Source organism: Selaginella moellendorffii, unplaced genomic scaffold, assembly GCF_000143415.4.
Source record: "Selaginella moellendorffii unplaced genomic scaffold, v1.0 SELMOscaffold_32, whole genome shotgun sequence".
NCBI lineage: Eukaryota > Viridiplantae > Streptophyta > Lycopodiopsida > Selaginellales > Selaginellaceae > Selaginella > Selaginella moellendorffii.
This window is the reverse complement of record NW_003314293.1, coordinates 1,449,374-1,470,011: the sequence shown is the minus strand read 5'-3', so window position 1 is coordinate 1,470,011 and position 20,638 is coordinate 1,449,374. Positions and strand designations below refer to the sequence as shown.

Below are 20,638 nucleotides of genomic sequence, written 5' to 3'. Positions count from 1 at the left end.
TTGTTTGGACCACGGCTGAGCTTCCCAGCTTGCAGCAACCAAGTGCGGGAATTTCAGTACTACGCACTCAAGGCACCTCCCACAACAATCCATGGATTCTTGTCTTGCTTGTTATATCGTTGAATAATCAAGTTCTGTATAAGAAAACGGAAATCACACGGTAAGATCATCATCCACTTAATGCCTGATAGTTGGAATAAAGCTTGCTGCGTCGTGAGAAACTTAAGATTCTCATAAGTGAAGTTTTGAAAGGGAGAACAGTCTCCGTAATACTGATGCTCGACAGTCACGATTGCCCCTTCCAATGATTTCGCAAGAGATTTCTAATCAAACACAGATGACAAGAAAGATTGGGCCTTGCCGAGGCTGAAAGTAGGAGCTCATAGTATTTCTGAGAAAATACTCTCGAATCCTGGATACATCAAGTGTATTACGACAAAAAAATCGGGTTGTATAAATAAGCCCACCTCTTGGAACTTTTTGATGCAGGAAGAATGAAATCGTCTCGTTCGTGTTAGTAGATCACCGGAGGAGAACTGGTGTTCGTGAAGTGAATTTCTACATGTGTAAAAGGTTATTATTAGTAAAATATCTCCATCGCTGCAGCAGCCAAGAAAAAGAAGAAACATGTCAAAACTGGAAAACTGGCCATGATCTCACGTCAAAGAATCTACTGATATTTGAAGCAAACTTACCGGAAGGACTGCTTTGGAGAAGTTTCCAGTCAATGCTGGAAACATAAGAGACAACCATTGTTCTATTCTTGAGGAATAGAAGATGAACGGCTGTCTCATATGGTTCATACCGAATCTTTTTCTAGAAGTTGCAATAAACCTTTCGTTGTATACTATGTTTAGGATCTCATCCGCGAGTTACAAAAAAGAACAAGAAAGAAAGAGCTATGACACCATAAGTAATCTACAAAATAATAAAGGTCGAGCTCGAACATTACTAAGCATACCTGGTAGCTTCTCTTTCGTGAGTAGATCCAAAATCAAGCCAAAGTAACAGCAGAGAGAGCAAAGCGTAAGCAGCGAACTAGTATTGCTTCGAGCTCCGATCACCGTTAATTGAACCAAGAGTACGAGATAGAGCAAGTTCTAACTCGAACTTAAAGAGATCAACTTCTCCGTGAAGACGAGTAATCCATGAGCATAGACTCATGCCGCCGGAGACACGACGAAGTCTGCCTCGTACTGAAACGTCAGCATTTGCTTGATCCACTCGGCTTCCCGCACCTTTAAGGGGATCCCGCCTGGTTACGAGTATGTTCTTGAGCAGGCCCCTCGACAGGTAACCGAAGTTGCCATCAAGGCCATAGCATGTCAGCTGGAGATCACTCTTATCCTCCTCCTGATCCCACAGAAGCCAAGACTTTGCGTCCGCAACTGCTTGCTCCTTGCATTGACATACACGGTAACCACAGGAAGAACTTTCCACTTGGTGAGCTCGGATGAGACACCGCCCCTTGTCTTCAGGGACACAACGCAGCAAGTCATCCCCTCGGGAGTCCAGACAGGAAGAATGAGATCGGCACCACGCATATCGTTTTCCGCTTGATACCCGATAGCAAGGCCTCCTGGAAAGTATCTGCTTAACGCTGCAGTCTCCGGGACTTCCCGCACGGCAAAAGAATTGCAGAACAGGGGACCACCACTTTGATGGGATGAAGGTACCAGCTAAGCATACCGCTTCACTTCTTGAACTTGAGCAGGCTAGTAGCTGGGCGTCGCTGGAAGAGCGACAAACAACCTGTTTTCCATCGTAACATTCATATGTGACGCTACCATCGGGCAGCGAGGACACACCTGCAGGCCTGTTGCAGCAGCAAACAATACCATCCTTGGTTCTCTGTCTGGCGAACTCATTACTAATTCCCATTTCACCCTATCCTATTCTGGCGGCCCACACAGGCCTTCCATACTTCATCCAGGTTGACGAAGAACTATACTCCGCAACGCTCAACTTGAGCATGTTTAGTTGCAAAGTTCGCAAGAAGTAGATCGGAGGCAGTAAGCATCTCCCGGTCTTCAAGGCCCTGCTGCTGTTGTCCTCGTCACTCTTTCTTGGCAAAAACTTCCCGGTTGTGTCCAGCATGAGCACAAAGTAGGCATTCCACGGAAACAAAACTCTGAGCGCCCAGCGGAGCTGAGGTTTCGTTCAGACCCCTTGCCTCGTCAAACACGAAAACGGCTCGCCTGTCCTCGCCGCACTTTCTCGGCGAGCTGCTGTTGTCCTCGTTGCTCTTTCTCGGCAAAAGCTTCGCGGTTGAGTCCAGCGCAAAGCTGGCATTCCACGGAAACAAACCTCGAGCGGGTTTCGTTCAAACCCCTTGCCTCGTCAAACACGAAAACGACTCGAGGATTACAGCACGGAACTCTGGTCGTGAATGCGCTGCTGGTGATCACCATCCAAGAGCTGTTGCACCTGCTCCAATGTTTTTCCATGATTTCACGCTTATCCTCCTTTGATGAACGTGAGTTCTTCCCATTTCTCGCTCACTGCTCTGGCGATGCCAGAATCGCTGCCAGGCAACTGCTTATCCTTCCACTCCACAGCCGAAGTTCCTTTCTCCAATTCATGGAGCCAGGCATTCACAAGTAGAACACCATCTCTAGCTCGGTGAAGCTTTGTGTGCCAGGAGTTCAGTCTTAAGTCCTTGGCAGATGAGGGGTCCTTGCCAGGCTGGTGTACACATCTAGCCTGAACATCTCCATGACAGACCTCTGTTCATCTATCTAAAATAGATTTTTAGATTAATTATTTTTAATAAACTTTTTATAAAGTAATTTTTTTATATTAATAAATTTTTTATTGGTATTAACAATAAATAAGTATTTTTAATAATAAAGAATAAAGAAAATTAGGAATGCTTGGTTAACATTTTAGCCTTAGGCATAAACATAATTGTTTTGCTATGTTTTGTCTTTTTTTGTTTGTAAAATCAATAAAGATCTAAATAAAGTACTTTTTATTTTATAAATAATAAATTTAAAATTTAAATAGTTATAACTGATTATTATTTTATTAATTTGAAATCTAAATTCACACAATCTCTGAAAGGGATTATTTTTATTATTCTTTAGGCTTTTAAATGGGCTTAAAAGTTAAATTGAAATAAAATAATAGTTTTTATATTTTGGGTAGTGCATAATATAGCAAAAGAGCAGTGTGCAAAAAGTTTAGCAAAACACTTACCAAAATTTACTATTTTCTCAAATTTTTTCCATTCATTGATGTAATTTTTGTATGTTTTGAATTTTTATTAATAAACAAGGGTTACAAAAAATAGTTGACTTTCCTACATAGCAAGAGTTTCCACCCAATGCTCTCCCATATGTTTAGATTTTATTACATATAATTGTGTAAAAAAAAAATAAAACAAAGTTTTTTTTAGCTCACTTTTAATCCAAAAAATAAAAAATTATAGTTACATGGAAATCACCATTCTATTATATTTGAAATTGTTATAGTTTAAAATTATAACATAGTATACTTTATTAAATTCTTCTATTAAATTTTTTAAACTGACATTATAATACCAATCACAATTTTATTAAATTTTAATTTTCTTTTCAACTTTAAACTTTCCTAAAACATTCAAATTAGATATACCAACATAACGTATGCACAATTTTGTAATTTCTTTTACATGATTTATTTAACCAATCATACCAAAAATAAAATTAGATTTTAAAAGTTTTTAACAAATATTTTATGTCATTTAAAATTCTTCACCATTGTGATTATTACATCTATTTTTACATTTATTTTTAATTCTTCTCTTCACAAAATTAACTAATGATCTTTTTAAATGTACTGAAACCTGGCAACAAATATATAATTTCATATAAGAGTATTATATATTTACATATATGCAAATAATAAAACAACCTGAAATTCCAACTTTTCCATAAAGGTGAGTAATATAAACTTCATCTAAGTTACACTGTGAGAAATCCCGCTGGATAGTATGATCCATCCAAGTGTAAGGGGCCTTGAATAAGCTAGCTCTTAGTCACACTTAGAGAAATCACTTAATATCATTCCCCAACGAAGCGCGCGCCATTGACGCCATAGCCGTAAAGAGCCCTAGTCATTTGAATCAAGGGTTTTTCTTTTTGGGCGGGCAATTTCAATGGGGAACAAGCCTTCCAAGCCGAGAGAGTCCGAGCTGGTTCTTCACGACGATCTCGCAGCGAATCCAGCTGCCACGGCTGCGCCGAGCAATTCCAGGTCGATCGCGTCCAGCGCAAGGGCTTCCACCATCGCATCGGCCGCAAGATTCGGCGATGTCTTGCCAACGTCGATCCGCGGCGGCCCCAGCGCTTCCTCGGCGATCCCTGGCCACGGCGCAAGCTCTTCCTCCTCCACATCGATCCCGCGTTCTCTCGATCCAGGGCCTTCAAGCTCCGTAATATTCTTCCCACGCTCCAGCGGCGAGGATCCGAGCTCCAGCGCCACAGCACCCGGCGGAGGTAATCCGAGCAGCTCCAGCGCCGTAATATCGATGCCGAGCTCTGGCGAGGCCGAATCGAGCACTCGCGGCCGTCGCGGCGAGGGTCCGAGCACTTCCAGGGCCGAAATATCAAGCGTGGAGAATCCGAGCTCTCGCGCTCCGGAGAATCCGAGCTCTTCCGACAGTGCTGACGCGGCCCCGAACGCGAGCGATTCCGACACTGGCGACATTTCTACTGTCGAGGACGAATGGCGGCGCGCTCTCAAAGGCAAAGCCAAGGTGATCGATTCCACGCCAAGCAGCAGCAGTCTTTCATCCGCTGGAACCCTCCTCGTCGCCATTCCCGCATTCTCTTCTCCTCCAAATCTTCCGCCAGCGCCATCACCGCCATCACCGCGACCAAGTTGCTGCCGTAAGTGGTTCTGCGGCTGCAACATCCTCTAGATTCTTTCTCCTGCTCGCAAGCCTCGATCTTTTTGCAGCTCTTTTTCCATCGATTCATCAACGAGACGATCACTGGAAATAACCATCGCTCTTGTAAGTTTCATGACATTTAGTGTTCTTGGTTATCGGATAACTCTTTCTATTTGCCAGGAGATCTGTTGTGGTCTACCGTACACTTCTTGCCGTACTCGAGCTTGCGCGTTCGCCACGTAGTAGAGAATATCCTCGGGACAGAGTATCTAATGGAGGAGAGGAAATGGTAGCTGCGAGGGCAATGGCGGCAGGGCTCCCGGTCTGTTCTTCTTCAGGTAAGCTCTTTAGGATGTCATTCCAGCAGCTAGACCATAGACCCACTCGATCTCTCTTTTCCTTGCATGGTGGAGCAGCCTTTTCTCTTGGGACGAATGCTGCTACTGGCACCGCAATTTCCAGTCAGCTCTTCCGCTTGACAAAGATTTCCTGCCATCGCTTCCCGGCAATCCGTCCACTCCACTCTTGGATTTCGTCTCGGCCACCAAAACGCAAGGAAGAAAAGCTCGGTGGTATCTTTTGCTCGGCTGCGCACGCTGGCGGCGATCCTTCAAGCTCATCAAAGACCAGAGCCACTCGGCCGCCGAAAGATCCACAGTCGATCCGAGAGAGAGCTCTGGCTTTCGTGGACAATCAGGCCGGTTTCCTGTGGCTACTCGGTCCAGTGCTGGCAACCTCGGCAGTGGTGCTCCCGACGCTCTCACTCTCCCTGGTCGATCTCCTCCAGGCCAACTTCTGGATCGGGCTTGGCGCCGTCTTCGCCCTCGACTTGATCTACGTGCTCGCCGCCGACGCCTTCTTCGTCTTCGCGGACAAATGCGGCCACCAGCAGAGCGTCCCGGGTGAGCTCCCGCCGTGGATCGCCCCCTGGGAGATCCTCGGCTATCCCAAAGGCCTGCCTCAAGTCTGGGACTACACCACGTACGCGGGTATTGGAGTGGCAGCGTTTGCTCTGGTGATGTCCATCTTTTCGGGAAAGCCGGGCGTGGCTCTCGCGGCGTTTGGCCCCTACTTGGCGCTCATCCTCGTCCAGGCGGCGTACGAGCGGCTGCTTTGCAAGGAGAGGCTGCCAACTTATCCACTGGTGGCGGCGGTGTATACCATGTATCGGTTTCGGCAGCTGGGGCGGGCGATGGAGCTGCTTGGTGCGTTTGGAGCTGGGCCAGTGCTGGTGGGCAGCGTGAGAGTGTTGATGGCCATCTGGACCTTCTATCTCGCCACCTTTCTCTCGCAGTTGCCATGGCTGTATTGCACTTGGAACGCGAATAAAATCTCTTAGAATGTAAGAGAGCTTCTCTTTAGTGCTTTGAGAATGTGAGAATCCATACCTGGTGGTGGCTCCACCTTTGTTATTCGTTGCTACAGTGCCATGGTTTTACAGCATTCCAAGTTGGATGGAGCTTGCTCGCAAAATTTACTTTGAGGAAAGCTTGTGAGCTTCTTGTGGGATCGTGAGTTCCTCATAGTCATCGACCAGAGCCTGGACAAAACCACAAACAGTGACATTCTAACGAGAGCGGCTTGGAAAACCTTACCTTGAACTGTGAGCCTTGGAGGGTGTACGAGACAACCAGCTGCTTTGGCTGGCCCGGGCATGGATCACAAAAGCCCATCAATCCGGCCTTCTTTACGCCGGCGTGGAGCTACATGAAACATAGATCAAAACGACACAAGTTCCTCCATGTAGAGAAACTTTACCTTGAGCTGACCAGAGTCGTCGACAAGGAACTGCAGAGGTATGGTCACGTCAATCGTTGGAGGGGTGTCTTCTCCAGACACGTTTCCATCCCGGGCCTTGAGATCGCCGTAAATGGCTTTGGCAATGATCAAGCCTCCTGTCTCCTCCGCTTTCGCAACTTTACGATGAGCAACGTTTTTCAAGAGATCTTGAGCCTTTTCGGCGTTTGCCCGAGACTCTTGAACCTGTTAATCCTGGTCAGGGACACTGAAATTAACAGCCTTCTACAGACCTGTGTTACTGTCGACTTTCGCTGTTCCAGCTTCTTCGCTTCTGCTCTCTTTAAGAAATACGGCTTAAAGAGGTACTTCTGCGAGCACGAAAGACAAATAGATTACCAGAGGTTCGAGGTCTTCATAAATGTACCTTGAGAACAACATATAGAGTCGATGGTAAGAGAAGTGCACCAAGTGCCACTACCGGATCAAAACGCGCTGCAAGTAAAAGCTGCACAGGACGAGGAACCATATAACACAAGAAAGAAAGTACTCGTGAAACTGCTAACCGGCACGACGAACTTCTGGCCACCTCGAGTGAACCTGAATTTCCAAGACACTCCCTGCAGCACAAGCGCAGATTATTAGAAGGCCTATATAACAAAAAAACAGATAACAAGTACCTGAAGGCCTATCACGCAGAACATTCCAGCCGAGCTATGGTCAGAGATACTTCTCTCACCACCAATCTCGAGCTCAACACCAGTACTGCATAGATATTCTAGTTACCAAATGACTTTCACAGATGAGCATACCTCCCAAGTCGAGCGCTAACTTTCCCCTTGGACTTGCCAGACAGTTGCCTGGTGACTTGGCCACTGATTCCTGCAGCTGCTGGACCGGCTTTGATCTCAGAGCTTATCGAGTTTTTGGTTCCTTTGTGTTGCCAGCCCAGAACTAAACCCGCTTGATTCGGATCAGGACCAAGAAAGAGCAAAAGCTGAGCATTCAAATCTCAGTATAATGAAAAACAGAAAACCACAAACTCCTTACAGTTGCGGTCGTGTTTTCAGCGATCTGCCTCGTCCATGATTCACCCAGAGTTACGTGTCCACTCCGCAGCGAGTAAGAGAGGCTAAGCGTGCCCGATGAATGAGACGATATTTGCCTGATCTTTCCAAGTTTAAACATCAGAAAACCACAAGCAACAGAAAATACCTGGTGATCTGCCAGTTCAGAACCGACCGAAGTCCCAAAGTCGCCATGAACTCCAGAGACGTAGCCGGGCAATATTGGTGGCGAAGCACTCCAGTCATGGAGCCTCCTCCCATGTTTCTTCGAAGAAACATGTTGCCACCCGCAAGAACTGTGTCTTTCTTAGAGATCTGCGCTTGAATTTGCGTGGTCATTCCCATCCTGCGTAGCTGCTTCAAGTCAGAACACTCGAAAGAAAGAAGAAGAAACAAAGGTCGAAGAGAGTGAAACACCAAGCTTACGCAGTAAGCGCAGCCCCTTTGAGAAGAGACGATCGCATGGCCTCGACGAGCGAGAGATAGACGACCATCGATCCCGAGTGTAGAACGTGAGACGCGAGCTTCTGCTCCACCTTCCGTGCCTGGAGCTTCTCGTACTCGTTTCTTACCTCCTCCCTCGTCTTGAGCTTGGGACCAAGCTCCAGCCCGGATTTCAGCCCCTCCATGCCATAGATGTCGTAAACCTGCCGCTTCTTCTCGTCGCTGAGGATCTCATACGCCTCGCGAATGCGCTGGAAGTTCTGAGTCGCAATGTCTTGCATCTGGCAGAATATTTCCAGCGAGAATCGGTGGAGGAAAACGAAGAATGTAGTACCTGGAGTGTACGATGCTTGTCCGGATGATACACCTGCGCCCACTGCCGATACGCGCGCTTGATGTCCTCGTCGGAGGCATCGGGATCGAGATGCAAGAGCGCGTAGAGCTCGCGATCAGGCTGGTCCCCCTCCATTTCCAGAAGAAATGCCAAGAACCCTAATCGGTGTAGCTGACGTGGACGCTGGGTTTAAGAAAAAAGATAAATATCCGCCCTAAATTTGCCGCCTGGCCACAGCCGCAAGATCGGAATTGATCGGACGGCTGTGGTTGCTGTAGAGGATGGATATATTCAGGCTGTGGGGCTAGGGTTTCTTCAATGAGTCTAGGGTTTTAGTGTTTGCGTCTTGCTCGTGATGATCATTCTAAGGCTCCGTTCTCAAAACATTCGCAGTGGCCGCCCGAGAGTTCTCGCCTTGCCGGGCTTGAGGATTGATGCGGCTCAACCTTCCTTGGATGGCTGAAGCAAAAATTTCTTCTCCCTCTCCCTTTGTTTGCTGGGTGTTTTTCTTCCTTTCGTCTTGGCTATGATGAGATGTGTGCTCCCTCTACTGAGATTTGCAGTGAGGAACGAGTCTAGGCGTCGAACCCAAGAACTGCCGATGAGCCAAGAGCAGGAAAAATTTCTTTTTGCTTGTGTGGTTTATTCTCTGTTGGGCGATGACACTCTAAAATCGGATTCCCTCTGATCTCTCTGATGGAATTTTATATAATTGCAATGACCTGACAACAGAGATAACAGAGACTGGTGGTTCTTGTTTGATGGTGATGGAATAGCTCAAAAATTCTCTCTGAAACCGATGATTGGAAAAATCGCTGCGTTCTTTCTGAATCCTCAAGAACCATCTCTTTGAAAACCAGTCGGTGGCTGCCTCAAAAAGAAATGTAGATATTTTTTTTCTTATCTTCGCAAAGCTCGGATCTCGCAGTTCGAATCGAGCACAGTAAAAATATGTACCATAAAACCATAGCCGCGGACTACACCATAGCTTCGTAGCTTATCCCCCCAAACGCGAAATTCATGGCATGCGCAGCTAAGGCAAATTGTAACCTGGGAAATGCAGGGTTCTGTGATTCGAATCCCAGTGGGGTTCGAACTGGGGACGGCATTTCTAAGTTCTTAACGGGCTGTGGCTCGCCTGTTAACTTGAGCAGCCGTTAGATCGAGTCAGGTTCTTTATGAGAATTTTATTGTTGTCAGCCACATTCTGGAGAACGTGGCTGACAACTGCCAGGTTCTCCAGAACCCAGCTGCCAGCTGCGAGGTTCTGGAGAACCCTCTCATTCTCCAATAATGTTATTACACGTGTCCATTAACGGTCTCGCCACAGCCCGTTAAGGCCATTCCCGGGCACGGCCTCGTTCATTCCCTCCAGAATGCGCTGCTGGGCTAACACCTGGCTCGCCTGTTCTGGGCGGGAACGTGCTCACCCTACCCGGGAACTGCCTCTTCGGGCGCTAGGGTTTTTGAGGAGTAGCGCTTCCCTCAAGAGGTATGCACTCTAGCACTAGATCTCCTCTTTGTTTCCATTGGTGATTTGGCCAACATGAGTGCTTGATCAAGAAGCCCTAGCAAGCGCAGTCCCCTTTTTCCTTCTTTCTTTTATTAATAATTCTTGACAACAATGGCCCAAGAACTTTAGTAGCCCAACTCTAACGGTGGCAGTAGCAGTGGAATTCTTAGGTACATTCCCTTCCTTCCTTAGAAACGCTGTGCTTTATTGTTTTAGATTCCTTCCCTTTCCCCTTAGAAATGCTGTGCTTTATTGTTTTAGATGGATTTTCCAAGTCTTAATTGATATTAGCTTTTTTTGTTATCCTTTCTAATATTTGTTTGGGTATAGCTCAAATGTAATAAATACATCAAGTCCTAAACCCATTACTCACCTCATAATCAGAGAACGAGAAAATATATTTTGCCTCTTCAAGTAAAGTGATTGTGTGATCCTAGATTATCCAAAAGTTTAAAGAGCAATGAAAACAATCTTTTTTGTTCGGTAATATCAAATTTTAGTAAATTGAGATATGTATCACACAATCTCTTGAGAGGGATTGTTTTCGTTACTCTTTAGGCATTTGAATGGGTTTTACATTAACATAATTTTTTATTTTTTAGTGGTATTTTTTAATCTAAAAACATGTGAGCACTAACAAAATATAGATTTATTATATGAAAATTAATCAATTATTAAGGGAGATAGTTGAGCTTTTTATCCACGAGTTTTACAATTTTAATGCTTAATCTATTCAATGCAATAAATTAAGCATTGAAAATTAACAAAAGAATTCATGCCTAAAAAACAACATCAAAAACAAAAAAAAAACAACAAAAAAACATGTACTTTTTCAAATTGTTCAGCTTTCTCATTATTTTGTCCCATTGAGATGAGAAATCTTCACTTCCCAACAGCATTGGCTTGTACATTGACTTGATCAAGGATCACATTTTATCCATAATCGCTTCATTTGAGAAGACAAAACGTATTTTCTTGTTCTCCTTCCTAATGTTCAGTCAGGGGTATAGCTCAAATGTAATACATTGAGCCTTAAACCATTATTTGCCTCATAATCAAGAAAGCCACAAGAAAATTACTAATTGAAAAGAAATATATTTGCTTACCACAAGCACTATTATCTTTAGTCACATGGATCTTGGTAAATGCCTTGCTAAACCCTTTCCATGCCACCATACTGCACCACATGCCACCATAAATTATAAATTGGTCCTTTTAGATCTAAAGGGGATTTATGAAATTTTTTTAAGATGGGATTTAAAGGGACTTCCTCCAAAAGTATTTTGCAATGACAACTTCAACTGTCTAGAATTTTTTTCAATGCAAGTTGTTGGAGTTGCATTGAATGCTAAAGTGGAGATTGCTTTGCAAAAGGTTGTTTTAGAATGGATTTTTCATTTTATAATTCTTTTTAGGTGGTTTAGTTGTGTTACATCATGAGTATAGGAGTGGCTAAATTAGCATTCACACTATATAATTATGTATAGTGAAATCTAGACATGTGGGAGAGCATTGGGTGGAAACTCTTGTTGTGTAGGGAGGTTAACTGTTTTTCATAGCCCTTGCTTACCAACAAAAATTCGAAACATACAAAAATAACATCAATGAATAAAGAAATTTAAAGAAGTAATAATATATTTTCTGGATTGTATTTTTTATATCTTCTCCATTGCCGTGTAAGCAACCAAAGGGAACGACTCGAGAGATGATCCATGGGGTTCAAATATAAAGGGAAAGGGCCCATCAACAAGAGTGCACCCCCTTTTCCAATCGGTTAAGGGTCTTGGGATAGTTGGAGTTAAGCGTCCTTGGGTGTGAATAGTACTGGGCTGGGTGACCTCCCGGGAAGTCCAAACTCAGGAGCTTACATTTGGTATCAGAGGGGTCTCGGGTCCGACTCTGTTGGTTGGCTAAGGGAATCACACCATATGTTGATTGACATCTAGCTGGTCCAGTTTGCTCCTGCTGGGCTCGACCCAAGGGGTAGGGTGTCAAGAGAGCGAGGCTCTCGGGAAAACTACGGCTCTCAGCTTCCGATTGACATCTGGCTGGTCCAGTTTGCTCCTGCTTGCAGGGAAGCATGGTGGATTGTAAGCAACCAAAGGGAACAACTCGAGAGACGATCCATGGGGTTTAAATATAGAGCATGAACATGAGTGCACCACCTTTTCCAATCGGTTAAGGGTCTTGGGATAGTTAGAGTTAAACATCCTTGGGTGTGAATAATACTGGGCTGGGTGACCTCCCGGGAAGTCCAAACTCAGGAGCTTACATTCCGCTCCCATCATCTCCACCACCACCTCCACCACCATCCCCTCCATCAAAATTGGCACTACCACCATGCATGTCATCACCATTGCCGCCAAAGTTGCTGCCATCTCTCTACCACCTCCACACCACTCATCACCTCGGCTGCCACTATCTCCACCACCATCGCTGCCACCTCCACACGGCTCACCACCATCACTTTGGCAACCACTTCCAAAGTATTGATTGAGATACATTCTTCTCATGCACTATCCTTATTTGCTCTTTGGCAAGCATAAAACATAAAGACCACCACCAAGGAAAGCAGAATTTTTATTTCGGATCTTTTATTTTTTTTGGTAACTTAAATCCTTTGCCTTGTTCCTTGTGAGTAGCAGTGTCAGCCTCCACCAGCCTTCACCAGCACCAAGAGCCTCAAAGGTAGTTCTTACTTCAAAACATTGGAAGCAGCCTGGATTGGCCACGCTGAGTTTCACAGGCGCTCTTGGTTCCATGTGGAGCTCACTCAGGTACTGTTAAGAAAGTAAGCTTTTTGTTGGTCTTTTTACTTATTTTTCGTTTGCAGTGGGAAGAAAACGAAAAAGAGAAACTGTGTTGTGTCCCACGAATGGAGGGAGCTTTATTCTTCCGGAAGAGAAGGTTCGTTGGTCTCTTGTTTTGTGGCTTTTCCTATGTACTTACTTCCTCCGCACCGAAGATCTCACACTGCTGGGAGAAGCGCGGCGAGTTTTGCGTCCGTTGAGCGATCAAACATGCTCCGCAGCCATCGTCTCCTTGTTCCAGTGTAGGCTCCTTCAATCGTTTAGTATCTAGTTAATTTGCGAAGAAAATGTGATCTTAGGAGGCAAAGCTCGTCAAGGATCTCCCGGAATTTCCAGGGCTTTTGCCGTCGATAACACTGCTCACTCTCTGGCGGCTCTCATCCAGCGCCAGTGCTTTGGCCAAGCTACTCGTGTTTTGCTCGAGGGGGATGGCACAGGCACCAGCTCGATCGGTTTGTAGACTTCTTCCTCGGCTTTCACAGGAGGAAGGCTGGCGGCGCTCGTCCGTGGCTCCTGAATCAGGCGTTTGCTTCGGCCGTGAGGACTATCACACCGATTTGTTCCACAGGTGGCCATGACGAGGAAGAGAAAACAGCGTTTACCACCACCGGCGATGAAATGCTGGAGAAACTCAAGGCTTTCCTGAAGGGAGCTGACTTGCTCACTCGTCTCTACAACTTGTTGCTCGTAAGGTTCACTTTCGCTTTTCTTGCTTTGCTCTTTTTCTTTCATTTAACTCATCTTTCCAGGAACCTGATCCGGTGCATCGAGAGGTGCTCCGCTTCTTGTTTGCTCGGACATCTGATCCATATGCGCTTTTCTTGCGATCATGCATATACTGCGCTGATCAAAAGGACCCGCATGGAGCATTTATTCTGGAGCAAGCGTCAAGGCCTCAGCCAGTGGAGAACTCGAAAGGTCCGGATTTCTTTTCATCACGTCCCAGACTTGTGTGTGATCTTTCCATCCCCTAGGTCCGGACTGGCGTCAATACAGGACAACAGTTGGAAGTCGTCCAGAGACGCGTGAGTTTGCCCAGACCTTGAGCTTTGCATTTCAAGGCTCCATGCCAAGTGACGAGACGGACATGGAAGGGCAGGTCTCTTGTTTCTTATCTGTGGCTTTTCATAAGAAAGGCCTCAGGCAAGTTTTCAAGCAGGGGCAGCATCAAGCGGAGACGACTGCAGAGAACTACCATAAATTTTTCGGTGGCAAGTATCCCACAAAACTGGTAAAGCGTCTTTAGTTTACTCTCCGAGACTTCGCGAGGACAGCGCACGGCAATGATACTGGTGCTAGCTCTGAGCAGGGAACTGCAAGTTGTGACAAGAGCTATTTACAACCACACACGGACTGTCTTTTCGGAATCGGGTTCCTCGGCCGATCGAGCATCAAGCATCTCATTCTTACTTACGACGCAAGATGCTGGGCTGCCAAGAAATCCAATTTATGCTTGCGGCGAAGAGTACATCTCCACGCTGTTTACGAATACCGCTGATGGCTGGGATATAAGAGAAGAGCTAAGATTCCCCATCAATCAATCAATCATTGTTTTAACGGTTGAAACAATGGCGCAAAGTTATTCATGTAAGTTCTTGGTTTTTTATGTTCTGAAGAAATGATTTTCACTTATGGATGTCTTCATAGTTTTTGTTGTCGTGATATGCTCGAGTGATCACGATTTATGAAAGTAAGTATGTGAAATGTTTTGCTACGGTGGTCAAGCGTTTGTTTTGTGGTCGTAGATGTTTAAAGAGCTGCCGGATTGAGCGACAATCGTCTTGAGCAGCGAAGACGAATTCCAGAAACTAGGCTCGCCTTGACGGGAAAGCAAAAAGGTTCTTTGGTTTTGTTTTGTTTTTTTCTTTTTCTTTTTCTACCAGGACACACAACTCATGACAGTCATCCTAGAGTGCTGCCTCCAAGAGAAAGTCTTCAATAAGTATTACCCGCTTCTACTGTGTCACATTCAACTTACAAGTCCGCGACTAACTGGACCACGGATCTTTTTCTTGACAGCACCCAAAGTAGTGGATTCCATGACCATGGCAGTGGTCGATGATTCACGTAAGTCGCGCTTCTGGGCGAGTCACTTGGTTGTGGTATTTGGGATGGGGCTGCACAAGTATGGCCGTGAAACCTATTGCCTGTGGGGCATTCCTCCCCGCTGGCAATAGCTTGCTGTATTCTCTCCCACAGCTGCACCAAGTTGGCTTCCTCCATTCTCGTCCTCGACCGCTCCATACAAGTCACTCTTTGGTGCTGAGACTTACAGCAATCTCCAAGAGGTTTACACCGTTGCAAAGGCCGGGCTCGTCAACTTACTGGTGGATGCCGCAAAGAGAAGGGAGTCCGAGGCAGAGTTTGCGGCACTTGGAAGCTGGTACCCGGACATGTATGTTCATCCCAGTGATCCAGTATGCTCGGGCTTTCTCGAGCACTTCAAGAACTATCAGTATATGCTACAGGGGAAGTATGCGAGATTGGCGATGCCTCACGCATCCATCCGGGGCGTGCTCTGCTCCTCCAAAGCGAAGCCGCATCACCTCATCCCCTCGGCAAGGCTTCACGTCCCAGCGGATGAAGGCAAAGCTGCGAGTGCTCGAGACGCTCATTCTCTTACACAGTGGTGATCGGATGGAGCAGTCGTTCAGGTGCAATTTGTCAACTTGACATCATCTGTACTCAAAGAACCCGAGAAAAAAGTTTTTATTTTTTCCTGTGCTAGACCATAAGAGAACGTGGCGTGTTTTCGACGTTCAATCTGACTGGAAGAACGTCACAGGTGGATGTTTACCACGTCATGACTTTACAATGAACACTTTCATTGTCTCCTCGAGCCAAAGGCTTCAAAGTAAGTTCGGTCGCGTTTGTTTTTGTTAGATGGTCAAAGAGAGAACGAGGCCGGATAATGAGGGTTGGCGGTCTCAACTGGAGAAGCACAAGCCAGTGAGGACAGATAATGGGGAAAGAAGAAGCTGAGCTTCCCGAAAATGAGATTTTTTAATCGATGAAGCGTCACTCTGCTTCCGCGGAAGTTAGGTTTTTTATGCTACGAGAAGGGTTTGCTCGTCCATTTGCATCCCTTTTGCAGTACTATAAGGTGCTTCTCACCACTCTTCTAGGCATTGCCCTTGTGATGAAGAAAAGGAGCAAAGAAGCGCCTGTGTTGCTGCAAGACGACATTTTGGAGACGGTTCTCAGCTATGTGGACCTGGCCACACTAGCGACCTCATGCTCCGCCGTTTGCAAGTCATGGAACGCCATCATCGGCGATCCATCCTTTCGCCGCCGCTGGTGCCAAAACAGTGGCCACAAGGAATCCTTGCGGCTTATGACTAGCTCCTTCGACTACGGCGAGCGTTGCCACGCCTGGGATCCATCACGGCCCCAACGCAGCGTGGAGTTTCCGTTGCCCCACAAAACGGAAGAATTTCCTAACGCTCAAGTGGTTGCTTCCGCGGGTGGCCTGGTATGCGTCTTCAGGACGCACAGGGGCATGGTTGATCCTGCTGATGATGTGTTTCACCTGGTGGTGGGGAATCCAGTGACCCAAGAGTGGAGCGAACTACCACCGCTCCATTGGGAGGACAGAGAAAGATGCACTTTAGCGGGAGTGATCGACTCTGCCATGTTCGTCGACAAGAATGGCTTCAAAGTCGGTCTGCACTACACCGCTGTCGACTTCTCAGGCCACTGGTGCTGCATCTACGACTCGGCAACGCGCTCCTGGTCTTCTCTCCCCAAGCTCCCGTTCTCGCCAGCCTACGTCAAAATGAAGGCGCAGCGGCTTTCAGATTACAGCGTGGACGTGGCACCCCCTGCTGTATTCCCAGGCTTGGACGATTACTTCTACGATCTCACCATCCTGGGATTTTACGACTTTGGCCGCGCCAGGTGGAGCACCGGGGAAGTCGTGCGCAGCCTGAGGATTACAACAGGCCTGGAAGACAAGGTTGACCCGGATGGAGAGATCCTGCGCTGCGTCTTGCCGCTCCCGGGACTGTGCACCGCGAGGCTGTGGGAGTACAATGGCCAGCGATACTTGGCAAGTGGCTGGGTGTATGCGGGAGGCTACCGCGAGGCAGGGGAGTCCGGAGTTGATGGCTATGGCGTGTGGAAGGTTGACGACAAGGGTGGCTTGGTTGCCGTCTCTGCAAAGACCCATAAATCGATCCTTCGTCAAGTGTACGCTGGGCAGCGCTTTTTCGGAGCGGTTTTCCGTTGTTCTGTTCATGCAGAGGCCAATCTGGTGATCTTTTCAGAGATAGGGATCATGTTTGTTTACGACTTGAGCACAGGGGATTGGGGCGGAGTAGGGGGGCACGTAGATGAATATTCACAAGCAGTGATTTTTCGCCCGTCCCTCAGGGCACCTAGATGATCCAGAAAGGAGGATGAACGCCACACAAACAGGTATTGTTAATCCTGAGCTAGTCTGTAAGTTAACGAGACTTCCTGGGCTGGCAGGAACGCACACACCTGTTTGGAGCATTGGCAAAGTCTGTCTATTATTCAATAATTATACACATTTTGTACATAAAAGATTTTGAGATTCTAAGATTTTGTAAAACCCTAAACCAATAGGGCTAGGATGTGTATATAGAAGATTTTGCCTCCCAGAGGATTGCTGCTCAACAATACGGTAGACAGCAGATAAATATTCATGATGGAGATGAAAGTCTGCTCTTCAAACCAATGAATGCCTCATGATCCGCTGGTCATATTCGTAGGTTGGATTCGAGGCCTCTGCACCGAAGATCTCACGCTGCTGCGGCCGTGGTCTAAACTAAAATCGAAGCTTTTCTCTTTTCTGTATCTTCTCTTTCATGGTAAAACATTACATACCACATTTGACGTTTCTGTCATCCTTTTGTTCGTGTCTAAAAGAAAAAAAGAATTAGAAACACAAGAAAGAAACCCTGGGATGAATGTTGCCAAAGAGAACCAAAAGACGCCATTAACTACGAGCAAAGCCGCTCTTTCATGTACAAATCTACGTACCCGTGGGCCTTCATTAGCTATTTACACTTTGGCGCTCCTAAGAGGATCAAAAGAGTGGTGTCTTTTTGTTGCTGGTCATCAATAATTTTTTTGGTCCCGGGACATTTCCAGATGTTAGTGCTGTAAACAGGAACTAAGGAGGACGGGAGATTTCTGGTAAGTTTGTTCTTCTTGATGTTGCCTTACTGATCTTGAGTAATAGTTATCTGAATATACGTGGCAGCATGCTTCAAAGAATTGGTAATGCTTTTTAGGCATACTCAAGATAAGAGGATAAAGGAAATGCAAACCTACTGGAAATTTATACGTGACGATCGCATTGTTTTCCCCTTCTTTCAAGCCTCGTCGTCTACAACCTTGGAGCTAAATACTTTACACCAAACTTTTAATCGATTCCTGAAAGCTTATGCCTCTGAAAAAGAAAGGGGTATGTGTGTGTGTGTGTGTGCAGCATTCATTTGGAAGTATCCCAATTCTGCCCCATAGTGTCTTTAACATCAATATCGTTTCCTTCAGCTTGTTTTCAGTTTATATACTAGGAATTCCCGATCTGCCTGCATATGCCATCTGGAAAAACAAAGTCGTGACTTGTATCTGGACAAAGCAACTCAATGCCACCTAATAAAATGAATATGGGACAAGATGTTAAGTCAATCTAGAAGCTCTTTTCTCACATAAGGAGTGCAATAGTAGTAAAATCTCTGTTTCTTGCAAAAAAGGTATCGATTGCTTCTGTTCTCTCGTTTTACAGCTCAATGACGTTGACTTCCTTTCTCTTGTAAGAGACTTGCAGTTTGTTGCTACCTTCTTCTACCATCTGTGTGATCTCCTGTACTGCTTTCCTGCATTCAGGACTAACAGAAATTCCCACTTACATGAAAATATAATTATAAATATCTTTAGAGATCCGTAGTGCTTATATGGTTGGATAGTGAACATTATACACTAGCAGAGTCCTTGTCCTCGGATCTCCAAGAAGAACGCCATTGTAGCGTGACGGCTCCCCTGGCGTCTCCACACAACTTGACGACGCCCAAGTTTCCGGATGGAGTCCTGGTGAAAGTATGTATTTGATCTCCAACGAGTGTCCAGTTTTAAGTTAGAAGAGGAAATGTATGATTCGCAAGGAGTTATTTTACCGGTTTGAGAAACTCGTTGAGTCGAACGTTCTCAGATGCTTGTTCGTGACCAACTTCTTGAGGAAATACTCCTTGTTCATGAGCTGGAGAAGCTCCTCCTGTTCCTCCTGCTCGGATCCTAAAGAACATCCACACTCTACAAGTTACCTTGCTCCATGATCTATTTTGTAGTCATGTCCACAGGGATAGAGTAGAGATCTATCAAATGAATGGAATAGCAAATTTATGCTAAGGACTTTAGGCTTTGGAATTCGCGTGTTATGATCGTAGCGCGCCCATCCGAGGCGCCGACTCGGAACTTTCAGTGGAGAGTTCAAGGAAGTTAACTTCTAGTCGTCGTTCTTAATTCTTAACAAACTAAAATTTCTCAACAGCCAAGACTCCATTGGTCTCTTTTTCTCTTTTACAGCTCGATGGTGAATTCTGGTGAACTTTCGAGCTGGAAAGTCAAAAGAACGACGCTGGAGTCCGAAATTTCTCAAGTAAGGTCACTAGCGGAGTATAGCTTGGACGAAGATCCTTCCATCAAGTAATGTGAAAGATTCTCTATGAAACATTGTTCTTCCTCCTGGCTACTGCAGCAGCTACTTGCTATGCTTTGGGTTGGAGAAGTTCAATCCACCGGCAACATTTCTCTTCCGCTGCATGTACAAACGCAAACCATATTAGTTATTTTTTCCAGAGCCAACCATTTTGATACAGAAGTACGTCCTGCATTTCTTATCTAGTGTTATATAGTTGATCTTGGACTCGAGAGTGTTCTCTCAAAGATACTTCGAGCTCCTGGATTACTTTCAGCCCGATATTTCTCGCCCTCTGTAGCCATTTTCAAACTTATGTCGCATCTCTCATTATAGCATTTAGCATCCTTTTTAATCGATTGTTATGCAAACAGTGGAATCGTTTGGGCATCGTGGAGAAAGCTATCCCTTTCAAAACTTCACTTGCGAGAACCTCAAGTATCTCACAACACAGCATGATTATGCTCTCTTTATTAAGTAGATAAATATCTAGAGCGTGTTTTCCCGTGATTTTAGCACAGAACTTGACGATAAAGCAAGGAAGCAGACTTTCATCCCCATCATGAATATTTATCTGCTGTCTACCGTACTGTTGAGTAGCAATCCTCTGGGAGGCAAAATCTTCTATGTACATAGAATCTCAAAATCTTATATGTACATAATGTGTATAATTCTTGAATAATAGACAGACTTCGCCAATGCTCCAAACAGGTGTGTGTGTTCCTGCCAGCCCAGGAAGTCTCGTTACCTGTTTGTGTGGCGTTCATCCTCCTTTCTGGACGGGCGAAAAATCACTGCTTTTGAATATTCATCTACGTGCCCCCCTACTCCGCCCCAATCCCCTGTGCTCAAGTCGTAAACAAACATGAGCCCTGTCTCTGAAAAGATCACCAGATTGGCCTCTGCATGAACAGAACAACGGGAAACCGCTCCCATAGAGCGCTGCCCAGCGTACACTTGACGAAGGATCGATTTATGGGTCTTTGCAGAGACGGCAACCAAGCCACCCTTGTCGTCAACCTTCCACACGCCATAGCCATCAACTCCGGACACCCCTGACTCGCGGTAGCCTCCCGCATACACCCAGCCACTTGCCAGGTATCGCTGGCCATTGTACTCCCACAGCCTCGCGGTGCACAGTCCCGGGAACGGCAAAACGCAGCGCAGGATCTCTCCATCCGGGTCAACCTTGTCTT

At 45.9% G+C, this 20,638-nt stretch overlaps 3 protein-coding genes and 1 non-coding gene across 4 annotated transcripts; 3 read left to right on the top strand and 1 right to left on the bottom strand.

The window, feature by feature from the left end:
• Positions 1–4,972: 4,972 nt before the first annotated feature.
• LOC112348760 lies at positions 4,973–6,361 on the top strand. The gene is made up of 2 exons (XM_024681928.1): positions 4,973–5,211; positions 5,290–6,361. The coding sequence occupies exons 1-2, from the start codon at positions 5,160–5,162 to the stop codon at positions 6,210–6,212; spliced, it is 975 nt and encodes a 324-aa protein (XP_024537696.1). The 5' UTR covers positions 4,973–5,159; the 3' UTR covers positions 6,213–6,361.
• On the bottom strand, positions 6,188–8,615 carry LOC9638524 (chaperone protein dnaJ 13). Its single transcript, XM_024681927.1, has 12 exons — positions 8,456–8,615; positions 8,104–8,402; positions 7,826–8,023; positions 7,661–7,775; positions 7,423–7,607; positions 7,291–7,375; positions 7,177–7,230; positions 7,038–7,118; positions 6,904–6,981; positions 6,632–6,856; positions 6,469–6,576; positions 6,188–6,413 (listed from the first exon to the last, which is right to left on the bottom strand). The coding sequence occupies exons 1-12, from the start codon at positions 8,588–8,590 to the stop codon at positions 6,348–6,350; spliced, it is 1,629 nt and encodes a 542-aa protein (XP_024537695.1). The 5' UTR covers positions 8,591–8,615; the 3' UTR covers positions 6,188–6,347.
• A 187-nt stretch (positions 8,616–8,802) lies between these two features.
• On the top strand, positions 8,803–8,922 carry LOC112348780. The gene has a single exon (XR_002993176.1). It is a non-coding gene; the product is annotated as a small nucleolar RNA SNORD14 (small nucleolar RNA).
• Positions 8,923–14,823: 5,901 nt separating this feature from the next.
• LOC9638523 (GDSL esterase/lipase At4g10955) lies at positions 14,824–15,411 on the top strand. Its single transcript, XM_024681770.1, has 2 exons — positions 14,824–14,903; positions 15,054–15,411. Exons 1-2 carry the CDS (start codon positions 14,824–14,826, stop codon positions 15,409–15,411), a joined length of 438 nt encoding a protein of 145 aa, XP_024537538.1.
• The last annotated feature ends 5,227 nt before the right edge of the window (positions 15,412–20,638 follow it).